This window comes from Epinephelus moara, chromosome 19 (genome assembly GCF_006386435.1).
Source record: "Epinephelus moara isolate mb chromosome 19, YSFRI_EMoa_1.0, whole genome shotgun sequence".
Taxonomy (NCBI): Eukaryota; Metazoa; Chordata; class Actinopteri; order Perciformes; family Serranidae; genus Epinephelus; species Epinephelus moara.
The window spans coordinates 18,304,802-18,331,122 of NC_065524.1; the positions used below are offsets into that span (position 1 = coordinate 18,304,802).

Genomic DNA, 26,321 nt, shown 5'->3' on the forward strand with positions numbered 1-26,321 from the left:
TTATGTTGAGGTTTCAGTTGTTAACTAGCAAGCCAAGTTTGCTCTTGTTCTGCATAGACAGTGTGTAATTCATTAGGTCAGTGTGTCATCACCACAGATTAGCTGTGGAACTGTGCCGATGCAAAATACAAACTACGACGAGATGAAGACAGTGAAACAGGGAGATATATTACCCAAGAGATGCTGAAGTTTTTATCATTATTTTACTTTGTCTGAATACATCTATGTTCCAAATTAAGTTTACAGTCTGTGCCACAAAGTGATGTATGAGAAGATACATGATTGTTGGCTCCTCGTATATTGTTCTGTCTGGTTTTAGACACAATGCCAAAGCTTTGATCTTTGTTTCCATAGTACTCTATTAACACTCTGTTGTGTTTTGATCTGGAAGCTGTCAGCAGTGTCTCGCTCAAGGATGTCGCATGCACGGATCAAACAGGGAAACCTCCAGTTACAAGTGGGTCTCTTGAGCCATTTGACTTTAATGCCAAACCAAATCTCCTGCATTACTCTCATGCCATTGCAAAGAAGGCAAGGACTTTTTTAGAGTACAGTCATCCTGGATGGTACGAGTCAGATCCAAAGTAAAGTCAATCAATTTTAGTGGACTATTCAAACTCAAACGAAACACTTTAGGTAACTTCTTTGCTTTGCCTGCAAAACTGGTGCACTGCCAGAATAGTGAGGATGACTGAACACAAGAAGCACAATATCATTTCAAGCATTTGTTTTTGTTTCCCAAGGACTTTCAAGGACCTCAAAAAGAAAGAAGAAACTCACAAGAAGCCCACAGACAGGTTTATCTAAGCGTGACACTGAATAAATGCAAAATCCATCTGGGTTTGTGATTACTCTCTTATGAACAACAGAACGGGTCACATCTGTTCGCCAAACCCACAGAAAATGAAGTGGCAAATTATAACTCATAATCACTTTTTTTCAGCACCTGGAAATGTAGTTTTGTGACAACACAGCTGTAATCCCGTTACAAAGACCATAATCCTTCCTTCCTGGTGCACATTTATCTATTTCCACTTAGGGGAAGAAATGACTGAAGACAGAGCTGAGTACTGAACTTGACCTCCACGGACCAGAACGCAGCCACTACACACATTAACTTAATTTATATGCACAGTCTCGCAAAGTGTGACCAACATTATTTTTCATGATACTCTCCCTCTTTAACTGCCTGCTGTCTTATCCAAATTAATCTCCCCCCCCCCCCAAATGATTAATTCCCATCCACGCTGCAAGCACTTGCGCCTTCTCCCACTGGATCATAAAGTTTTTTGCATGCAGGCCTTACAGTATCATGGCGCTTGGAGATGAAGTGACCGTGACACTTACAACTACAACCATGCATGGGCCGTAGACAAGTAGCACTACAGAGGTATCACATTCCATGTCTGTGTGAAGGCGTAATGTTATTCCCCCTCATTTCTGCAAATGCATGCAATACACACTAGCAGCTCTAAAGCCTGCAGTCACAGTCACTCCACAGCTTTACATGACTGATTTTTATTATTGAGGATCCTGTGGGAGTTAGATTGGTACTTTAAGACCACACGTTGTTACACCAGCAACGCTGCTGCACCATCTGTTGTAAACCTGCATGGATTTCAAACCTAAATTGACAGTGCATTTGTTTTTGTGGGCTACACTCACACATATATATCACAGTTTGAGCGACAGTAAAGTTACTCTCCATCATTCATTCACATAACTTCACTCCAACACTTGGCAATATTCAAACAAGCGTGTTTCTCCGCGCGACCGCTGATTGGCTGTTTATATTTTTTAATAATTACCCCATGGAGCTTTTGATATTCTCCCACTGTCCCGAACATTTCGCACTTTGCTGTTAACAAGTGATGCAATATACGGTGCATGCTTACTGCTGCAGAGCGTTCATAAATCAGACATATAACCTGTTCATAAAGCATGTGTCCCGGTTAACAGTGCACACACAAGTTAGAAAGCCATGCGGGGAAAAATTAAACACTTAAATCCCGAGCGACATTATAGAAAAGGAGTCCGTTATGAAGGGGTTTCCAATAGGTTACCACGCTGATATTTACATTAAGCCGATTTTGGAATTGACTGTGAAATTAATTTTGCTCTCTGAGTACTTACAGCTGGTGAGAAAGTTCCCTCTAAGGCAGAAACAAATCAAAAGCGGCGAAAAGAGTATAATCCATGTGTGATTACGATCAGTCTGATTCCGGATTCCAGGACTTGGAAATAAAAGTCACAGTGGGATCGCCTACTAGATCGCGGTCCTTATTAGTTGCACCGAGTGGCCCTCCCACTCTGTCATTATTACTGAAATGCACTGACAGAGACTTCAGCAAACAAGAGGAACACACGCTGAAAGCTTTCATATTAGGGGGGGGGGGGGGGGGGGGTGAATGCCCAGCGGGAGTTCACACAAACTGAGCCAGGTGCGGGAATTAAACACCGTTTGATGTATTATCATCTTATCAAATTCTCTGAATAGAGGGCCTGATTCATTTGGATTTGCTTTGCCTTTAAGGTGACTTCGTGTGCAGTAAGTCAAGCTTAACAGTAAATATCAGAACAAAACAAAAAGTCTTAACATAATTCATCTTGATACAAAACAAAACCCTACCTGTGTGTGCGTCACCTAATACCCCACGGCATAGATATCAGACATGTATAAAGAGCAGAATACGCTGTAGATAATCCGACATAATCAAGTGACAGCTCTCAGCTGTAAAGGCAGGCCTACAGCAACAAACTCCATACACATACTATTTTAGTCAGAATGCCATGTCGCAATACTGTGAGGAAGGCAACAACTTTAAAGGGTAACTTCTGCATTTTTCAACCTGGACTCCATTAACCCATGTTTTTCTGTCTAAGTGACTAATGGGAACAACATTTTTTTAAATGGGTCCAGTATTAAGCAAATCTGCTGCAGCTGGCAGCTGCGAGACAGGCTGCAATGTAACTACTTGGGGCATTTGTGCACCCTCAATATAAGTCCACTTAAAGTGCTTGTTTTTGCAACTGACAGGCTCGGATTGTTATTCTAAGTGTCTGACAACATAATGGAAACAGTGAGTTTGCGTCCAAAAGAGATAAATTATTTTGTTCAAGAATAAGATCCTTTTGATTTAACCAGAAACAGAGCCCACCAGACTCCATATGAATAAACGGTGATTTTAGAGTGCACAGAGCCAGCATATTTTCACATCTAACTGGGTGAATTAAGGGTTTATTTTGACCAAACCAGTGTTGGTGACTATTGGAAAAGTGAAAAGATGGGCCAAGACAGCTTTTGTGAGTTTTATTTGGTTTCTGCTGACTTTGAATTAAGTGCCTTTCACACTGATAAAATTACTGTTTATTTAAATGGAGTCTGGTGGGTTTAACGATTGGCAATTTGGCAGCACGTTTTCATTCTGAGGTCAGTGAATACTGGTGCTTGGGCAGTGACTTCCGCATCAGATACCAACAAAAAAACGCAGTCATTTCATGTCAGCATGATATGTGGCCAGGCACCATCAGTGTGTAATGGTGCCTAATGGTGTCCGGGGGAAATGTTGCCAGACAACAACAGAAGTTTAGGGGGTGAAAAGTCCGAGTAGGTTGGGTGGTAGGGGTGGTGGTTGGGTCCAGCAATCACCAATTTAATTAGCAGTGTTGTACCGACGTAGTACGTTTATTCTGAAAGAGACTGTATGTAAACTGTACATTTCCTGTGAAAACAGAAGTGTATTTTGAAAAGACACAATGCATGTTACAGGCTGAAGTCGACATGGTGTCGCAGAACGTTAACAGATGCACCCAGGCTACCCTGAATGTCATATGCAGATGTGGAAAGTAGGGATGGGAACGATCAAAATTCATTATTCGATCATCAAAAAAATTAACGATCAATTATCGATTAATTGATAAGCGAGTATTTCAAAAGAGAGAAAACAAAAGAGTGCAGTGTAGACTGTCGCCGCAAGACAGCGCAGCTGCCCCAGTTTTGAGCTTCAACCCAAGAGGAAGAATGGTGCGCAATGACAATTTGAGCCTGTCAGTGACAAAAACAAGCACTTTAAATGGACGCAAATTGACGGTGCGCAAATGCTGTGAGAGGTTACATTGTTGCCTGTATTGCAGCTGCCGCAGTCTGCCTGCCGCAGTCTAACTCAATACTGGACCACTTTTAAAAAATACTTCCATTAGTCATTTAGACACGAAAACTTAGAAAAATATGGTCTAGGTTGAAAAATACCAAAGTTACCCTTTAACATTCACTATACTTTATCATACAGGTTTAGCAGCCTTATCAGCATTGTATCTGTAGCCTGTTAATTCCTCCATTATCCAAAACACACTGAGGGTCTGCTCATGTTGAAAATGTCTCTGTATGCCACATCCATATTGTATTACTGTGTTTTTAAACTAAATGAAGGTTACAGCACAGGTACTTTGTCCCCTGAAGTTTTTGTTGAAACAGCACACCAACAGTTCAACCCACCCGGTCCACAGAAAACAGGTGTTCAGACTCCACACACATAACTGTTTAGACAGATGATTTCTATGCACCCTCCCCTTCACCACAGGAACACACACACAGAAATACTTTTCAGTCTGTGTGATGAAAGAAAAAAACGAGTAAATGGTTTAAAGAACAACTGAAGACTGCAGTGAAGCAGATGGCTACATTTCTTTGCTGAACATTAAACATAAGCACCGCATTATTCCTGTCTGTAATTCTTTGATTTTTTTGTTCTGAGCAAGGATTGAATTACTTGAATGGTTAGCAGCGGATTAGTTGCTGTGTGTCTAGCCATCCTCACTGTACTTTATGTTACTGCAATTTTGCTCTGTGACGTAAACCAAGCACTAGCTGATGTATTTATTTTTACCCAGTCCCAGGATCTGTATCAGCCCCGCTGCTCTCTGGACCGAGACTGGGAGATTCATGCCCACAGTATTGGCTCTCCTTTCACTAGCAGTTCATTTGAGCCTTTTCCCGACAAACAATGGATTGATAACAAGGTTGTGCAGCATTTAGGGTGACAGTTCTCCATTCAACAAAAAGGACATCCTTGCCATCTGCAATCAGATTCTTTTATGTTAAATATTTATTAAGCTGACATGCAAGGAGGGAATTCCGTCTATTCAGCAACTACTACACTTAGTGGAACTACTGTATGTCTTCCACAGAGAATACTTGAAATAAAAACGGTTCACTATAAGGTCTGTGATTTGGTAGCACTGAGAAGAAAGAAAGTTTTCCATGAGATGAAATTTTCTTCATCTTTCTTGTATTGGGGTGGCAGCAGAATTCTCAGCAGTGGATAACTCCATAAAACTGTGGAAAATGGGTTGTTTTGTGATTTAGGTGAACTGACCCTTTAAGATTAGGAGAAGATTGGGGGCATGGTGAAATAATGAAAATGGTATGGTGCCTTGATGCCCTAGCAAGCTATATCGTGTACCATTTTCACAGCAAGTTCACATGTGCCCTTAAAAGAGTTTACATTAGTCAGACATGGGTGTTTAAGGTCTGTTTTTTAATATTGTCAACAACCCATTTGTCAGAATAAATCTTGGCATAGTAGGTTTCTAAATACCACTGATAGATTACGTTTGCACATTATTATGTAGCAGATATGTTGAAACTATTAATTTCAACAACACTGTGGTAAACTTGTGGTTCATTTAAAGCTTAAGATACCTGGTTTTGGGGGCATCATCCCCACTAGAAAAGCAGCAATGTCTCGCTAGAAAACAAACACTTTTGCGCCGCTATTCCGGCAAACAACGCAGCAACGTCTTGATAAAAAGAATAAGGATTCTCGTGGCGCTATCCCCACTGGAAAAATAGCAACAGGTCATTGCAGAACATCCAAGTTTGGTGCCTAAAAGCAGCTGAAAACACAACAGCAGGTTGCTACAAAACACCCACATTTGGTGCCTGAAAAAGCCACGGGGATCACAGCAATGACTCGCCAAATCGCAACCAGTTTTTTTGTGTGGTGGTCTTGAACAGTGGTCTGCAGCTTGATAGGAGTCTTGGTGACACGCCACCCCATCATCCCCTCCACCTCCCGATGACAAAAGCTCATATGTCCCTTTAGAAACGTTTATATGATACGTATGAAAAGTGCTAAAAACGTACAATGCCAAGATTTTCTTCTGGCAACAGGGCCGTTTTCAACCATTACATAAATTCTTCTTATATCCAAAATGCATCTGTCACTAACTGGTCCATTGTGCAACTTGACAGAAGCAAAATTTCAATTAGTGAGTTCAAACGACAGCTTTTTGTGTTAAGAAAGTCATATAATTTAGATATAAGACTGACAGAGCAAATGTTCCTCTATCGCAAACATGGAGTGGTATTTGGGGACTGCATCATCTCCAGCCTGACATCACGGTCAGTGCATCACCCAAACTTATGTGCCTTTGCTGTCACTTAATAGATAGAGTGTGTTGGAGAAAAACAGGTGACAAATGCCACCCACCAAGTGCTGCATCAAGGTAAATGTTCCAAGCACACCTCACTGGAGTGACATCTTATAAACTTCCAAGGTCTCCAAAGCTGTCAGCAGGCTCTAAAATACCCTGGAGATGATTGTTGTTGTTTGAGAAATATTCCCTGGAAGCAGTCACACAGGAATGAACATCACTTAGAACAAAAGTCGTTTATACAAAATGGGGGCATTAATTGTAACTTAATGTAAATGCTTAACCTTGCCTGACTCTCACACACTTTTTACAGCACCACAGTTATGTTTATGAATAAGTCTTAATTTCAAAAGATTGTTTTCCTACTAAATATCACAATAAAACAAATACACAAAGTTACTAACAACTAATACAGAATAAGCTGCTATTGAAGTGATGCCTGGAGTCATGACTGTGGTTTGTTAATTGCCGGACCAGACATTACATACCTTTCAATTATGAGAATGAGATCAATAATTTTCGACCAAAGTCCAACATATTCTGCTTAACTTTCTTCATTTGGAACATTGTTCTCTACTCACAGTGTTGTGAAAGGCCATGCTGTTGCTTGGTCGCTGCTCCCTGGGCAAAGACAGAGTGTGTGGGTGTCGTGTGCCAAACCTGTGTGAAAAAGGGTGAAATTCTGTAATTTGTTAGCTTGAATTTCAGGGTTGGTGCTCCGCTTGTACCATCCTTAAAATCCTCACTAAATCACATCACTAAATCACATGCTGTCAAAAGTTTTCAGGGTATTACTTTGGCAGTTCTAATAAAAACAGTTCAGTGAGGTCTGTGGTTTATCCAGAGTAAACAGGACATTGTTTCACAAAGACACATTGCTGTTGACTTTTTTTTAATGGTGTGAAAAGCTCAAATTAAATTTCTTTCACCTTGCTTCAACTGTGTTGAGCTGGAGAGAGAAATCTCAGCAGCTTCTTCAGATACCTTTTTCCATTTCACGTCATTAAAAATTGAATACTTTGGGGTTTAAGTGTTTTTGGACAACGAAAGCAACTGTAAGACATTTCTTTGAATTTTAACACTGTTTTATGGACAAGTCCCATAATTCTTTCACATTGTATAACACTATTTATGTTTGGGTTCATCATAATCCTAAAAAATACATTTTCATTATAAGGTTTTGACATTCTTGTGTCGTAGATGCTGCAGAAATATAAGCTAAATCACCTGCCAGAGGTCAGAAATTCAGTTTAAAACTTATTACAAATTTGTTTTTGAAAGCAGATTTGCAGAAATATTCTCTAAATGTACGCCGCTACACCCCAGCATTTCTGGAACTGGCCTTTGAAATACTATTTTCATGGCATTTTAGCTTTAATAGACTGTTCACACATCAGTGAAAAGCAGGATAACAAGGAAGACAGGGGGATGTGGCAAGCAACAGATGGTCATGCTGTTTTTGACCCCAAGACATTACATTTACATGTTTGGCGCCCTCCCGACAAGACTCGAAAAATATTCCAAGACATAATGCCAGAAATTGCCCTTTTAGAGATTTTTTTACCCTTGTGATTTTGTGTGCACTTGTGGCCTGCCTGTGCACTTAAAGCACCTCATGTTTTATTCAGAAGAAGCGCTTCACCAACATACGGTTAGCTGCAGTTTGTGCCCTTATTGTTTTCCTTTTGAGACTGTAACACTGGTGATCTCATTTGACTTAGCAATTATTTTCCTAAAAAATAAAGTCAAAATTTTAAATACCACATTACCCTTTGACAACACTTTCCAGTGTTATGAAGGCATTTGAGGTTTCACTGAAAACTCTTCTATCCAGCTGGGCTGCAGCTGTTGCACAAACAAAAATAATGCTGATAAACAAATGAAAATGGCAGCTGGGAGTCTTGGCTGGATCACAGTGTAGGCTACTGTACAAGAAAATTATCAGTATGTTTGACATTAAAAGTGTTAAGCAATGGCAATAACATGCAAACAGATAACTGACAATAACACTTGACTTTGGTGATTTGTTATAAGCAAGATGGTCACTTGGCTTTTTACCATCTTTTTACCATTATTTACTACATTTGTCTGTAAAAAAAAAAAAACGAGTCACAATTTAAAAACATATCTATATTTTGTGCATTTTAATCTTGCTTGCTTTAATATTAATGTTACTAGCCACTCTAGACACAATATGGCTCACACCCTTGACTACTCAGGTCTGCTAACCGGAAGTTAGCATAAAGCTACGAGTTAGCTAACGGCTAATGCTAGCTAATTGCTAACTCTGTTGCTGTTGCTTAACTAACGCGAATTGTAACGTTTTCAAACACTTTATCTTGACTCTCTGACACATATCTTTATGTTACGACATAGCTAGCTAAGCTAATGTTAAATACCAGTTTAAATGTATCTCCAATCAATCAAACAGTACATTCAACACGCTAATTATAGCAGCTTCATGCTCACCTCTGAACGCTACTTCCGCATTGACTTCGTTATAGGAGTACACATATCCTATCTATTGAGATATATTTTCAGGACAAAAATCAAATTTTTGGACGCAAACTCACTATTTCACCCACTTTTGCATTCTTAGCTTGTCTGGCCTCTAGTGGCTTTTGGATGCATACATAAATAGTCAATTCACGCTGAACCAGGATCAGTAAATCTCCTTTCTGTGTAATACTCTGTTTAGGGTGCCTTTATGACTGTATTGTCAGTATTGATTGATTTCTTATTTTGTGTCATGCACACAAACATGTTCCCAACTTTTATGGGTTTACCACCACACCATTAGGCTACAGTATAGTCTCAATAACGTTATATGTTATCTTACAGCTCAGATTGCTTTTTTCTTTGTCAGATTTCCCTGCGGATAATATACACAGCACACTCCATGTAGGTGAGATCATCCATTACACAGTATGTGATTCTTAACATCCTCCCATCTGCCTCGTCTTTAGCTGTATCATCTCACTGTATTTCCAATAGCAACGTGCATAAATAAAATATGTGCCTATATAAATGCGTTTGTTGCCTTTTTTCCTGGCCACAGCTGGCATAGTAGGACATTTGGGCGTTTTTCTGAGTTGCTTTTCAGATGTTATGAAGGTGATGTTTTGATATATGGGACACATTTACAGTATATTGATCCAACTGGAACTGCTCTCAGTGATGGTATTCATAACCTGGACATAGCATCCAAACAAAATGGTTTCTCGTTGATACAGTAACTGCAGGATAAGGCAGAGTTTCAACTCCCCGAGTTTTAGTGTGTCCGATGTAATCTGCTTATGATGCATGGTTTTCACAGTTTTGAATCAAAATGAAAATAATGTGATGAATTCACAAAGTCACAACGCTGAAGTGCTCAAGATGACACCGTATCTTTGTTCTTCTTTGTATCTTTCTGTCTTTAATAAAGGTGTTTGTGGTATTTCATTATTCATCTGAAAGTGAACATTAAATATGTGAGGCTATATTAACAAACAGCACTGATCATATCAAATGCTCCCTCTCTCACACACATGCACACATTAACTCATATACACACAATGAGAGAAAACATGTTCTTTAAACTAAACAACACAGCTAATTGAATACATATCTGCTTCCCTTATTGCAGATAAGTGAACTGAAACTCATTATGAAAATGTTAAACAAATACAGCACTCTCCTCTTTGGGTGTTTGTGCTCCTGCATGTGTGTAGCATCATATTTGCACTGGATATGTACATACGTAACCTCAGCAAACACTACTCGCTTTGGGCAAGCGGTTGTTTGCCTTGAATACAAACACACTAATCGCTGTATTCTGATTCTTCATTACGCCAGTTAAGTCCCTATTGTTGAAGGGTTTTAGAGGCAAAACACCTGCCCGTTTTTAACCGTTTTATCATTTACTAAATTGACATATGGCAAAGTACTAGACAAAGACAGCACACTGCATGTCACTAATCTGTATGCAGACATAACCATTGATGTGTACCTTTCATGTGCTCATAAAAATCACAAAAGCCATTAAGGAGTTCCATTCATCATTTCTGAGAGCTCACCTGGGCATGAAAGCTTCCAGTATGTAGGCAATAAAAGAAGAAGAATTAAAAAGATACAATAACATATCAGTTTGGCCTGCAGCGGATATTCTTGAAATATGATCATATAATTGACCCACCTATTGAAATTTAATGAAAGAAAATCAGTCGGTGGCAACCTCACTGGGATAGCTGTGTGAAACTGGTTCTCTTTGATATCAAGTCAAACATTCAGTGGTTTGGAATATGTTAAGGACATGGGGCACAAGTGCAGGCATGAGTATTTAAATGAATGTGTTAAATCAAACTCATCCAAAGTCAGTTCGAAGTTAAAGAGACTTCTAATGCAATTCCTGTCTTTTAATATACTTAAGTCATACATACATAAGCCATCAAATATATTGTAAAATAATATGTTTATTAAAATACTACACCTCTTTTGGGACCTTATTGAACAGCGAATAGGTTAGATTTTTTCTTTTCTTTCTTTCTTTCTTTCCTTCTTTCTTTCTTTCACTTTTGTGCTATTCTTATTACAGCATTGCCACTGGGACTGCAACCAGTCTCTGAGCTCATCGACTATCATCTTACACCGATAAAGCCTCTTGGGACAACGGCCAATTTTTCTGGAGATACAGTGTAGCGAATGGATATCCAGGCCAAGACCTCCTCTTCAGTTCTGGCTAATGTCTATCAAGAATGTGATGATACTTCACGCCAAGACCCCCAACATAGTACATTCGGGGTCTGTAATCCAACCATGGGCTAACAAATCATGGATGTATGTTCTTTATCATGATAAGTTTGCCCATATTGCTTTGCCTGACCACTGCAGGCACGGGTAAGACAGTACGTTCCTTACAAGATGGCACCCCTGTCCAAAACAAAATCAGCACAGCATAGGCATCAGGCCCCCAGGAAGTGCGCTGGGCTTTGAAGCTGATTTTCATAATGGCCAAACAGTGTATTTACATCTGTCATATGATGCCCTGGGGTTCAAAAAGAGTTGTTCCCATTGACTGGAATAGCGAAAGAAAAGTCTGCTCAGTGGATAGATTTTTTGAGCATCACAACAACAGAGAAAGGACTTGTATAACTATCTGGATTGGATCTATTCGGCCCATTAACAATTGGAAAGTCTAGAAGAGCCCATAGGGAACAGCCACACAATTGAATCATTTTATCCCGATTTAAGTTAGGGGAGCACTAAACCGGAAGTAGCCGGCTTGGCCAACAGAAGAGTCTAGTGGCCTGCTCTGTGGGCCACACAATGCAGAAGCAGAGCCTATCATCCAGCCAATTAACTTTTTTGGCTTCATGCACCACTGAGCAACTTTCATAGGAATGAGCACAACCCTGCTTTCAATGCTGTATCCAGTGGTCTTTATACACCCATGATATGAATGCAGCTACTTCTAAATAATCATCAGAGGACTGGCCATTTGGTTCAGAGATGCATTTGGCCAGTGCTTTCTGTCTCTACTCACAAACCGTTTACCTGCCGCTCCAACATGATCAGTCAATACTAGACTACAGACTGCCTACAGATTCTGCATTCAGAATCAGAACACATGCAGATATATGTTTGTAGAGACTAGACTGCAACCAACACTTACTCTCATTATTATTCAATCTGCTGATCATTTTATAGGTCAGTCGATTAATAATTTGTTCAATATAATACTGGAAAATGTTGTGGAAAAATGTCCAGTTAAGACAGTGATGTCAAAGTGATGTCATCAGATGCCTCGTTTAGTTTGATCAACCAAAGACACTTACTTGGAAGATGAGATCTCATCCCTCCTTGTCATATTTTAACAGCGGAAACCAATTATGGGTATTCTTTTACACTGATCAAAAAAATCTGGTGTGTCATGCAGATGCTAAGGGTGCATTGTGAATCTGTGAGGCCAAGGGCCACTGCCCAAGCTGCGTTTCCAAATACCCTGGGAGTCAGTTGTCAAAATAGTTTGCTGATTCATTTTCTGTCGGGCGATGAATCAGCTGGTTGCTGAGCTTCTATCAAAGGTATCATATTTGACCCTGGGAGACTTTTGATGTCCTCTGTTATCACACACTATATTGCACCTACAGTATTTTTACTTTACTTTTTTTACTTTTTACTTTTGCTTTACAGGATATTCTGGGTTCTCCTTAGCAGCCTGCCTTTCATGTGACGTTCACGTGACGTTTTACATAAATTTCCCTCTGATTTCCACCGGCACAATCTGCAAATGATGCACACCCAAAGTTAATGTAATAGTCAAGGTCAGAGTAAGGTGAAGCCACTGAAAGTTACTAAGATGATTTAGTCGAGGTTACAGAGCAGCTTTAGTCATGCTATATTAGAAATATATCGTATATATTCAGAACCTGACCCAGAGTCACCACATCACACATCACACTGACAACAGCATACACCCATCCCACATCCAACCAAAATCCCTGTACTCTGTCACTGTCTGTTTTAGTCATGTGAGCCCCAGCTTTTTCCTCACCCAGTCAGTGGAAGGGGGGGGTCACGTTAAATTAAATTAAATTGACAGTGCGTTTTCATTTCAAGAATTAAAGGACAAATTTGATCGAGGAGCAAGTGCTTCAGGGCTGCAGCTATTGGATATATTTGGAAGTATTTCTGCAGCATCTTTTCAGCTGGGGTGAGAAGGCTGGATTGGATGTCAGGAAAAAAAGAGGAAGAGTGGATGAGAGGTGGATGTGATGCTGTAATTTTGCAGCGACAGAACTATCATCCTCCAGAGAAAACATGGAGGAGGCAACATGCTCACTGCAGGAAGCCCTGTAGCTGACTAGTATCATTATGAAATTAAAAGACGGATAAAAAAGCGCAAACATCAATCAGCTGAAAGTCATCTATTCCCCAAATCCTCTCATGACTGACAAAAATCGTGACAATTTCCTACCTTTCCCTCAGCAAGCCCCATGTAATAGACCTCGGTACATGGTTTCCATTAGGGCACGTTGCCAAGCTGCACGAGAAAGGCATTTGCAGTTTTGAAAGGTTGCATGAATTAAGTTGACCTACCTTCCCTGTGCAAGTGAATAATGGGTTGTGAACAAATTGCATTAGTTTAATTAAAATTGTTAAAGTCAGGGGCATAAATGAAGTCTGGATATATGGTTATTGATTTTAGTGAGCTGAATTTGAAAGTGTCCAGACCAATAGTGACCGACTAATTAACTGGTAAGAATGTTCCTCATTCCAATTAGTAACAGACTAATTTCCTCCAATACAATATAGAGAAGTATTATTTTCACTTTCAGAAACTTTAGAGCCTCAATGTCACCGTGGGCTGTTATAGTCTACCCCTCGCAAAAGTAATTACTCAAGTAATAATTTAATTTTGTCTCAATAATTCCAGACATGGTGAAGCATGACTGCACACTCTTAGACTGATGTAATTTAAAGGACAATATACTCCACAAATGGAGTAGACTTCTCCTGACACTACACGCTCAAAACTGTGAGAGGGGTGCTAGAATGAAAAGCTGGCAAATTCTTCATATCTAGATACCATGGGGTCTCCATGCGAGATAAATTGGATAAGAACTTAAAGACACGGTGAGTGTTCCTGGCATATGGGTGGAACCTCTGCATGCACAAAAAGCTGATTCTTCCACTTCACATAGAGTCTGGAAAAGTTTATATAATCCCATTGCTGCTTAAGTTTGGATCCCCTGCTGAATGAAACAGAAGCTCATATCTCTAAAGAGTCCGTTTTTCTTTTTCAAATTGAGTGGTATTGCTGTGGATGCATTTTTACACTTCAAATAAATACACAGAGTGGCTTTTTAGGAATCCATGGCCCCTCTAGTCATTCAGATGAAGAATATAAAAGAAGAAAGACCTTAACAAGCTTCTCAAGCAGCAGCAGAAATATCTGACACTTCTGATTTTAGTTATATTGTGAAACTTGTATTGAGAACGACTCTGCCATAATATGACACACGAGGGGTGGTGCGAAAATAAATATTGGTTTTACATATTCCTGGGGAAATTTAAGCAAACATGTCAGACATAGGCCTAAAGTACAGAATGAAGTCAGTGCCTGAACTAGCTGATAAGTCCACTCTCTGCCCAAATGGAAATCACAAAACTGAAGACATACAATAGATGTTTCTCCCTGTTTCCTGGGAGTACAGATGTAAATTAGCTCATAGCTACTGATACAGCTAAGAAGCTGTGCATTGTCCCTGTCAAACAAATAAATGATTGAATACAGTGTCAGAGCTAACCACCACTCCAATTCACACATTTTTGATTGTGTAGTGCTAAGCAAAGGTAAGAGACAGACAGGGTAGACTTCAAGGGAAATATGTTTATTCAAGTGGCCAGAGCCAAGAAAGAAAACTGAAGGAAAAAAAAGTCTATGTATAGAAAGCAGATATCTTCACAAAAGACACTTTTTCAGTGAGCCTCTAGTCAGACAGCTGTACAAAAACAGAATTTTGCATTTGGCTTGTTAACAATATGCATTTTACGAGAAATACACTCTCATATCAGGACAAACACAGTGACCATTTGCTGGTGTGGGCCACTGCGGTGGATAATTGATAGCAAGTATTACCCCAATGATCTGCTCCACACATGAAAATGCAGCTACAGGTGCACTGCACCCTAATTTTTAGTGACCTACTTTTTCTTATTAGCACATTTAAAGCTCAATGACCCAGATGAGTTTTCCAGATATACTGGATGAATACTGATTGTCAGCTCAAGTGCCACGTGCCCACTTGTCAAGCGGATGGTCCAATTGCCCCAAAAGTGCACCTCAGGTAAAGCAAAGTGCCTCTGTGGCAGGCCAATATATCCCTTTGGCATAAATACCCTACTGCTAGGTGCCACATGAGTAATTTGGGCAAAAATAAACTTTGATCCTTAACTTAACCCTAACCTTGATTGACACAGAGGTGTTCCTGTTTCACCTGCACTCTATAGGGTCAGTGTATGTCATTTAGTTTAATTCAGAAATGGAAATAACAGATAAGTGCCTTTTAGTCTCATGTAACTGTATGCAGTGCTGGAACATCACTTAAAATATGGAGCTAGTATCCAGCCCAAACTTAAGACACAAACAAAACAAATGCCCTTAAACATTAAAATATTTATCTGTCACACTACAGAGACAAGTACCGTACTGTAAAGTATCATGTGTGTTTTATTATTTTAGCTACTACAAAATCAGATTCTTCCAAGGAGGTAAATGGTGTTATCCAAATCACAATTAAAGCATATCAGGAAACTAACATAAGAGTAATGTCAGCATTATATCAAGGACTGAACACAAATGACAGACATTCAACTGAATATATCAAGGTGAAATGGGAGAAAGAACTCAATGTAGAAATTTTAGACGAAGACTCACCATTCAACCACTAATTTGCAAACCTGGAGGGAATTCTCAAGGTTTTACACCAAAACTAAAAAGTAAGCATCTCCATAGTTACCAGAAATGTTAGCGACTTACGACGTAGACCACTCTCATGATTTCTGAAAATGTCAGAAAATAACTGTATTATGGGAAATGGTGTGTAAAGAGCTTAAGCACATACTAGGATATGAGGTTCCCAACAGTTGTTTGGTGCTTTTTATCTATATAAATTTTCTGAGGAAAATATTATTGCTAGTGATAGATATTTGATCAAAATATTGCTAGTAGCAAGCAAGAAAGCTATCACCAGGAACTGGGGTAAAGAAACACCACCAACAAAGGACCAACGGCTAACAATTGTGGAAGAAACCTTTTTAATGGAGAATTGACACACATACTGAGACTACAAGAAGCACAATAGACTCAAAAAGACAATGCTGGACTGTAATAATAATCAATAGATAGAATAATCCTTAAGGCTGTAAAAGTGTGTATTTACCCAAGCAGTTTTTGTATCATTAACTCTTATTATTTTTCAATTATTTTATTATGCTGTAACTGACATGTCAATGTCACAAAAATGTTTTACTAAAGATTTAAGTGGGAAAAAAACAACCTAATTGTAACAGCCATATATACAAACAGTTATAACAATGAATTTGAAATGTGAGAACATTTTTCTGATCATACTTCTTTTAAAAGACAAACTTTTACGTGTCATGATATATTTTTGCAGGTACTCTTGCTACTTATGATTTGATATAGCCCAAGTATCTGGATACTTTATACAACTACAACCTCAAGGATAGCTGACCCTGGATGAATTTGTTGTTCCTTTGGCTCATGTAAAAGGCACTATACTGTATTGTTGGTATCTCCTGTTCCTATAGAGACTGTATTACCGTCCTGTCCCAAATAAAGTTGTTAAATTCTTATATGGACATATACATATAACAGACAAATGGACTTTCAGCGGAGACGTCACTGCTGCTGCTGCTCTGCCTCTACCGTAATGACGCAAGCGGGAGCACGTGGTTTTGTTATTGCAGGAAGTGAAGATGGCGGACCAGTCGCTGCTCTCCGAGTCTGTTCTCGGATGGTCTATTTTCACCTTTATACTCTTGGTAAGCAAGTTATGAGTAGTGCAGTCGTTTCGTCAAGTAGCGAAACACCGTACAGTGAGTTTGAGATGTGTTAGCAGGTGAGGAGGTGGCGCAGTTACGGTGTTACCGGGCGCGACATGGCTACGGTGTATTAACGTCAATATTGGCTTTGGACTGGTGTTAGCTAGCTAACATTAGCCTCGACACACATATGGGCTGTTGTTTTGTAAGAAGGGCTCTCTGTATTATTCAGTATGCGTTTATATGTCATACTATTAGAAGCAGGGGCAGAGCTAGAACACTACGTCGAGGAGAGGAGGCGGGTTTTTACTCTATTATACAGAAAATTAGCATCTCTGGTTAGTGTCTCGGTAACCACATCCAACTGTGCTGTGGCGTAGTTAGGCTGTGATCCAAGGTTTTAAAATGCGCGTGCAGAAGTTGTGATCTCCTGAATGGATAGTTTAGTATTGCTGAAAGAGCAAAAAAAGGGCTGCTTTTCACCACAGATACTGTAAACACATGTGTAACCATAATTTTGACCCATTCAGAGACTACAGAACAACTTTAGTGGTGCTTAACTGAATTCCTTGAAGTTGGTCTGCTAGGTAATCTGCTGCCCAATTTAGCCCTCATTATCTCAGCTGCCACTCACAGTCACATGATTAAATCAGAAGCCGTCCAGAAGAATGCCTGGATGCCAATAAATTGCTCCACTTCCCTACCCACCACTTGCAGCCCCTTTTTTTATTTGAACAAACCTTTCAGTGGATCTTATTTAGATGCAAAGCTCGCCTCATTACCTGGCAAAACAAGCAGCCAGAGGCTTAAGGCTGCGGGCCTTTAATTGATCCTGTCTGTGAATGGCAGCCCTTGATCTAAAGGGACTAGTTTTAGCAGTGTCCTCACTTCTTACAGCTTGTGTGCTTAGAATATGACCTTGTCATTTTGGAGACCCCTTTTTCGCTTCTCTGCCTAATGAGTTTCCTGCCTGTTACAATGAAAATCCCTCTCTTTTTTTTTGTCTTTTCATGTTAAACAGCAACAGAATACATCAGCACGCCCATGACTTATTTCAAAGTTGTCAATGAATTCAGCTTCCTTTGAAAAGTTTGTGTTATTTCCCGTCAGTCTCTTAACAATGTTAGTGAGCCTGCGTTCACTGGTGCTGAAAGGATAAGGGGAGGAAGTATGATATAATCAGATCAGCTGTTCCCTAGCACCTGCAGTCAGGCTATTCTCAGTGTATAATTCCCTTCTTGGTTGTGTTAACACTTTGGGTATTGCTTTCTGGCAATCACACTGAACAAGAGTCTTCAAAGCAGTGTTTAACAAGCATAGGAGGACACTGTGTAGTCAACACAGTATGATGAAGTTCAATTAAAATGCACTGCATCAGTGATCAATGGTAAATACACAAAGGTAGAAATTGTTGCAGGGTAATACATCAGATTGCATCACATTTTACAGTTTCACCCCTGTGTGTGGCTCTTTATTCATTTTCTCATTAATGTATTCATTATTTTATTATTTCCTTCCTATTATTTTATCAAACCAATCTTTCAGAGACTACATCTGCAGAAATTGTATTTTTTTGCTACCATATTCCTTTTTTTTTTAATTTCTCCTAATTATACTACAATTCTCCACTTGCTTAATTTGATGATTAAATGTGTTTCTTCCCTGTTTAGGCAATCCTGGCTTTCTGTTGGGTCTACATTCGGAAATTTCAAAGTCGTCAGGAGAGTGAAGTTGTTTCAACCATCACAGCAATATGTGCACTGGCCATTGCTTTGATAACCTCTGCACTTCTACCAGTGGATATATTCCTTGTTTCATTCATGAAGTATCCCAATGGTACCTATAAGGTTAGTATCCGTTCTGCAAACAGTGCCAGTAAAATCAATTTGAGAGAAGCTAACGAGTTTTCCTGAGGCAGCTTTTATCTTTGCTTTGTAATTTTCTTAGAATTAGACAAAGTGGACGTTGTTTTAGTCCAATCTAGACGCCGAACGCATTTCCTGGCTCATAAATTTTTTGCAGAGTCATTGCATTTGTTTCTATCTATTTGAAGATTTAGCAAAGTGTGTAATGGCATCTTCATTTGAACAGCAGGTAATTTGTTTCTTTGTGTGGGCTGTGAGCGGCTTTGATTGCTAAAGGGTATTTGTTTTTTGTACCATTTAGTCACGGCCACCTAAGATAGGCTTCACATGTACTCATCGGGAACTTAATCCCTCATTCACTTAATTAGACACAATTGCATGGTGATGTGTTGGTGATTATACTTTGTAATAAAAATTACAAATAAGCAAAGAGGCATGAAAGCAAGCAGTGGCTTTTCTGCAGAAATTTGTCAAGTGTAATGAAAGAATAATAATACTGGCTTATAATGGGAAAAGATCAGAAGCTAGTATTAATAAGATCATTTAAGCATGACTCAGAGCGTTTAGAATAACGACACTGCAGAAACTAATACAAACATTTTCCTTTAGTCTTTTAATCTTTAAAAAAACAGTACCTGGTTTTTAATCTTATTGCAGCTTTTCATAGTTTTTCTCAAATCACTCTGAAAGTAAAACGCAGGAAATGTGAGCTTATGATGGACACTTTTCACACCTGTGCGATGCATGAATAAAAATAGATTTAGACAAAAGTCTGACAGCTTTGCTTTTTTCCCCCCAGTGTCTGTCAGTTTTGCGTCATTCTCTGTTTATGTCTGAATTCAGTTTGTGAACTAGATAAATAAAGCTGCCAGAGCACTGCCTGTAGCCCATGTGCCTGCTAGTTAGGCATGACCTACCCCTTTCCGGGGTCTTTGATTCATTCGTTAATGAGTATATTGTGCTTTTTGTTTCATGCCTCTGCTTTTAATGGCTATAAGAGTATGGTAAACAAATAGGTTACTGCATTGATAGAGTATACAGAAAATACACCATACCTCCCTCTGTGTTTATGTTAATTAACCCACTATGTTTTATACTCAATGTTTTTAATGAGCTTTAATTTAAGCGAGGCATGTTTTCATTGATTATTATACACGTGTCATTCCTTTTACTGTTGAACTCGATTGTAAGTTTCATTATGGACTTTCCTTTTCATCCAGGAATGGGCAGCAAACAATGAGACGAGAGGGCAAATTGAAGACACTGTGCTGTATGGATATTACAGTAAGTGCATTTTCTTAATATCTGTCCAAGTGGGTGCACAAAAAAAACCCAAAATGAATAATTTGAGGACAAAAATCTTAACAAGAGAGGATCATTTACCACAGGTTCTTTGAATTAGCCCTGTTGTTTGAATATTTCGTGTATTGTTTAGCACTGTTGCCTCACAGCGAGAGGGTTCCTGGTTCGATTCCATGATGGGGCTCTTCTGTGCGGAGTTGGCATGTTCTCCTTGTGTCAGCCTGGGTTTTCTCCGGGTACTCCGGCTTCCTCAAAAAACATGCAGGTTAATTGGTGACTCTAAATTGTCCATAGGTGTGAATGTGAGTGTGCATGGTTGTCTGTCTCTATGTGTCAGCCCTGCGATAGTCTGGCGACCTGTCCAGGGTGTACCCTGCCTCTCTCCCAATGTCAGCTGGGATAGGGTCCAGACCCCGTGCGACCCTCAAGAGAACAAGCGGTTACAAAAATGGATGGATGAACTGTTTTTTTTTTTGTTTTTTTTTTGCAATCAATTATTTTAAAGCCCCTCTCCCACTGCACAAAAAAACCCACTAACACCTGCTAACATCTAGGTTTTTTATTTAATGGCATGTTATAGTTGTCATTCACTCCCAGGACAAATGACTCTGCAGTAGTCACGAGTATTTATCGGCTCCGGTGTTGTGTCGAAATCTGTTTCCCCCTCAATATGTGTTTCCCCCTACCTAAACTTTACAAACCCTTAGTCCTTCCTCTAACCACAGACGGGGGTGCTACGCATTAACAGGAGGAAAACACTATTTGATGGGGGGGCACATTTCGATACACCGGCTCTGATCTGCTTTGTTAAGCGGTGATGGAAATAGGACACCTGATGTCTTTGACATTGAAATGGACACAGCAGGAGAACAAAAAGAAACACAGAAAGACATAATCAACTGCTGCAGAGCCGTGTGCACAGTTATGGTGTACTGGCAACAGGAGTGGAGTCTGTCACCTATTTTTAAGCGGGTTTTTGCATGGATAGAAAACCTGCGCATGCGTACTTCTTTTGCTAAGAAGGGGGGGCATAAGTGTGCTGCGTCATTCTCCTATGATATCAATCCTTTGTCCTCTTTTGATTGATGGTACTGCCTTTTCAATTTGAACAACACCTGCGGCCTGACTCACCCACACAGCAATCTTAGCAGTTTTAACTTTGGGATTCACACTGGCCCATTGTTTCCCACAATGGCGACTCATTTGCACACAGGGTATCTCTGTATTGTCTTGGGTTACATATCTCACCTGCTCTGGAGCATTTTCTCTCAGGCTATCACTTCATGATACATTAAGAGCCCATACAGTTGCTCGCTGATCCTAGATCAGCCTCTGGCCTTTAAAAATAAACCTACATTTTAGTCATGAAACCTGAATTTATAAAAAAAAAAGATGATCAAATGAATGAGCCTAATAACATAATGAGCTCTAATGGGCCATACTGTTGAAATAATAGATTGTGAAAAGCCCCTTTCACTGGATAACGTTAATGGATGGACCGAACAGTTTGTTTTCCACGATGATGCAATACATCAGAGATATCAAACATTTACAGCATTTCCTGGCAAAATGCCCACTGTGACCATTAAAATGAGTGGGATTTGTCAAACAGCAGACAGCTTACATTAGTCAACTAAAGCTGTCAATAATAAATTAATTTTACTGTTGCATATTAAGAATGCTGAAATGTTTTTGTTGAATGTGACTTGTATATGGTGCACATACAGTATCACCATCCCCATGTTCGTGGTGGGCATGAGGTGAATTGTTTTGACCTTCATATGAAGACACATTTTAGTATAATTGATACTACTGTGTCTTAATGATGAATAGATATGATCATTTTACATCTTAACACTATTTTTTGTAGATGCCTTGTTAACCTCTTGCCATTGTAGTCTTTTGTAATTGGTGTATTTATATACTAATAGAGCAAATGTTCTTAATTCCTTTCTTTGTGCCATGTTTATGTAACCTCGCAATTATTTTATAATGTCTGATTATATAAACATATTTATGAAACACATTTTCTTTGCTGAAACCTATTGTGTTGTTTGATGACATGTTAAGTATGCTGCCTTGCACAACTGATGTTGCACATGACTGCGTACAAACTCTTCTTCCTTGTGAAGAAGGAAGAGGAAATGAAAATCCTGTGTTCGCAGATCATGTTTATGACCGTATTCATCAAACTGGTTAGTCAGGATTACCACAGCAGTGGTGAAAACAGCTGTGACAACTACCATTGTTAGTTCATTGTAAGAGATTGTAACATTTTGGTGTGGTCCGTGTTGAACATTGATTTAAAGAGGAGTCGCTTTGATTGTTGATACATAATTACTGGCTGTAGCTGCGGGTCAGCTTGGGGTCCTCCACAGGTGTGCCTTCTTTAGGTCTGCATTCTTGTATTCTCCTTTTAATAACCTGTAGTGAAGCAGAACACACAGCTTGTATCCTTTAAGGCCACGCACACCCATGGTGTTTCCACATAGGTGTTTTCCATTAATTAAGATATTCTCTGACTCTGAGGACTTTGCCGGCATGTGCATACTGCTTGATTGACATTTGTCTGATGCTGCTATTAGTTTTGCATTACACTTTTATCATTTTTATTGGTTTATGAAATTTGGTGGCCCCATGTAGGCTAATGACAGTGAAGCTCAGCTTAACTTAAAACTCAGCAGAATTCCAATGAGCCAGAATAAGTGAAAACACCTGTGTGAGTCTTCTGGGCTTTTAAAGCATGATAAACATGTTGATGGACCGTATTTCACAGCAGACATTTTGACTTGTCATAGTGGGAAAAGCTCAGGTGAAATTGATAACCTTGATAACAATGATTTCCAGAGTGTATACATGTTATTCCTATGATCTAAGACAGTCCTTCCCAAATCCAAAAACGTGAGTGCTGAAACTCAAATTGGTAATGTCATCAAGAATAAAGTATGAAGATGCTCCACTGACAGTGAATGGGAAAGATGTCATAGATGACACTGAAAGCACCCAGATGAATGTTCTGAGTATATGGATTTAGGAGTGGATTGCAGCTATTAATAATCTTATTAAAAACACCTGTGCTTTTCCTTCAATGACATGTCAAAATTTGTGGTGTGAAAAAGATCTATTGCGTTCAGGCTGCAAGTTGGGAGATAGCTGTTTGGTCATCGTCAGACCAGTTTCACACATGCAAACCTGCTCCCAAAATCGGATAGGTAATACTCCTTTTCCACAGCAGACATTTTGGCTTGTCATGGCAGGAAAAGCACAGTTGTAACTGATAACAAGAGCTACTTCCAGAGTCCTGGCATTGTGTATGTTGGCTCACTGTCATGGCTTACTGGGAAAGTTAATGGAACCGAGCCATCGTTAAAAACATTTGTTTCACCTGTGCTTCTCCTGCTATGACAAGTCAACATGTTTGCAGTGAAAAAGGTCTACTAATAGAAGCAGGAGTTTGGACATGGGTGTAAACATGTTGTTAGTGTCGCCATCTACAGGCAAGTAGGGTAACAGCTGCTGTAATTTTGACACTTGGGCCACCTATAGGCATTTAGCATTACAGTTGTGTTGTATGTGTATTTTGACATTTTGTAGTTTACTCTTCCAGCTTGTGCCAGTAAAAAAGTTAGTTTTGAAGATGTTGAGGATGTATTACTCTTTTATTTACCTTCATTTTCTCTCCTAAATGTGTCCTGTATGGCAAAACTTAGGGTTTGTTTGCAACCTTTGCAGTCGTCTCAGTGCTTGTGTTCCTTGCCTATTCAATTTGGCAAAACTGCCAACAACAAAAAACACCATGCACATAACCGGTAATCTAGATGTTTTTCTCTGAGAAATCTAGCTGTGGTATTACTTTTGAAGACAGTGACTAGCTACATCTGTTCTTCCAAGCGGCAACTTCTAGGGCTGAAAAATGAAGCCAACAAGGAAGTGAAAAAAACTGCAGTTCATCTGATGGCCACTTGAGGCTGGCTGCAAAAGCAGGTCAATCCCCATAGACAGCAGTGTTAAAATGCCCAGCTTTATAGCAGAAATAAACATGTTTATAGCCTGGTACAAAAATCCTTTTTGGTCTCTTAAGCCAATTTCTCCATTGACAATGCTATGGGAGGTGAATTTAATATAATGCACCCATCTAAATTTTCTTAAGGCTTGAAGTTATGCATTATTAAAGGCAGGACCACTTTGAGTGACAGGCTGTCTGCGAAGCATCACCACACACCACTATGAGCCAGATACACCTCTCGCTCCTTCACAGCTTCAGCCTCTCGTCCAAATATAGTCACTTCTGGCTCCAAAAAAAACAAGATGGCAATTGCCAAAATGCAGAACCCAAGGCTTCAAATCGATAGTCCACAAACTATGGGTGACATCATGGTGGCTTCATACATTATTTTTACGATCCTATTTTACCAAACTAGTCTAGTCTTACTTGTCGTAATTGTTACATTTAACTAACATTATAATGTTTAACTTGCACTGATAATTTGTTTTTAGCTCATGGCATACTGTGTTGTATCATTAGTAGGCTTGTTGAATGTTCAGTCAGGCTACTTTGGCCTAATAATGTCTGTTTCTTCTGCTATGAGAAAGATAGTTCCAGTCTCCACAGATCACTCCATGATTCCAGTATTTTAGGCGGGTTGCAATTCATGGGGACAGTATCCAGGCCGTTTGGCTGATAAATTCCTTACTAAAAGCTATTAGTGCCACTGAAATTTCTTCATGATTGTCATATTAAAGGATAACATGAGTTTGTTGTCTTTGACGATAGCAAATTCAGTCATGCCAAAGACACTAGATCACACGTTTTCTAACAGATGCTGGCTTAAAGTGCCTGTCAGCAACACTGTTATGTACCGTCTGTTCTGAAATGCCAAATGCAAGGAAGACAAGCTGTCTCCTTGCCCAGACAGCCCAATCAAAGAAACCACTTCCACTGGTATAATGACATTAGAAAACTGGCTTTCACAGACCATGAACACTGCATGGAATCCAGCATTCAAGGCCCCATGGTATATTGTCCTCTGGACACACAAATACAACATCATATACAAGATAGACTTTCTCTGCCGCTATTTAAAGTTTGAATTCGACATCCCGTTAATGGAAACTTTGCTTTAAAGAAACTTAAAAAAATTCTATAGGCTTACTCTTGAATGCAGGGCTGTGTCCTGCCAGTAATTTAATTCATTTAATGGTCAAACTGCCTGGAAACCATGCTCATGGTGCAACAGTTACGCTCAAGAAGTTTGTCACACATCAAAGGAAAGGTCATATAGCTGGTTTAGTGAAGTAGAAAGTTTGAGAGTAGTTACAATGTGCAGTTGTTTTGAGTGGCTGCTAAATTTATTGTGCATAATGCAAAGCTTCATATTGTGGCACTCATGCTATGCACTAATATAGTCTTGTTCCACTTAAATACTTGATTCTATATTGTGTCTGTGATTATATAGTAGTATAAACACCATAGTAGACATTACATTCTGAGTATAGTTTGATACCATTCACAGAAAAAGGGAAGTCGCATTTTTAAAAATGTATTTTCTTATCCAGCTGAAAAATCTTACATATGAAGAGTATGCATTCTAGGACCCAGAAGAGGGATAAGAGAGAGGCTTGAAAGAGTTTGCTATTTGCCTCAAGCATGTATCCATGTGATCATAGCTCTGGGAGTGTGTGGTGCAGAATGATCTGCTTACAAATTTGTTGTGGTCTTGTAACCTTTGGCTGTTGATAAGGAAGGTTGAGTGCTTGTAATACTGCCTAAAATACAACAACTGGAGCCTCGCAGTTTTGATTGATATTGTTCTTAGTTCCTCAGAGCATATTTTTGGAATGAAATATTACTGCATTTGAAATATTGCAAATGCATTTCGAGCTCAGAGATGCCAACTATTGACGCACCGTTTAACACATGACATGTTCCTCTGTTCACTGCACTGTTGTTTCAAAATTTGCAGTTGTTTTCTGTTATACCAGAAAGTATTTTTTTTTTTTACAGATTATTTAAATTAAATACGTTCTTTTTCTAAAGTAAAATGGGATCCCTGGTGCATTTCTATATGACTATATGTCTGCAGTGAATAGATGTTTGTGAAGATGACATTTTAAGAGGACTGTGTGCTGAGTCTGAGCAAAGTCAAACGTTGCTGAAGGCTACAGTGA

General features: G+C 39.3%; 2 protein-coding genes across 8 annotated transcripts in view; one reads left to right on the top strand and one right to left on the bottom strand.

The window, feature by feature from the left end:
• Positions 1-7,074, bottom strand: part of LOC126406274 (collagen alpha-1(XIX) chain-like) — a 144,808-nt gene extending 137,734 nt beyond the window's left edge. For 5 of the 6 annotated variants that reach the window (XM_050070430.1, XM_050070429.1, XM_050070431.1 and 2 more), the window contains exon 1: positions 2,134-2,296. The gene's annotated coding sequence lies outside the window, so the exon portion shown is untranslated. Of the gene's footprint in view, positions 1-2,133; positions 2,297-7,016 lie in introns of those variants that run through there. The other variant, XM_050070428.1, reaches the window with a different exon arrangement.
• Positions 7,075-16,892: 9,818 nt separating this feature from the next.
• Positions 16,893-26,321, top strand: part of lmbrd1 (LMBR1 domain containing 1) — a 71,320-nt gene continuing 61,891 nt past the window's right edge. For both annotated transcript variants that reach the window (XM_050071208.1, XM_050071210.1), the window contains exons 1-3: positions 16,893-16,986; positions 18,657-18,833; positions 20,072-20,135. In XM_050071208.1, coding sequence (XP_049927165.1) covers positions 16,921-16,986; positions 18,657-18,833; positions 20,072-20,135 — 307 coding nt within the window. In that variant the 5' untranslated portion in view covers positions 16,893-16,920. The remainder of the gene's footprint in view (positions 16,987-18,656; positions 18,834-20,071; positions 20,136-26,321) is intronic.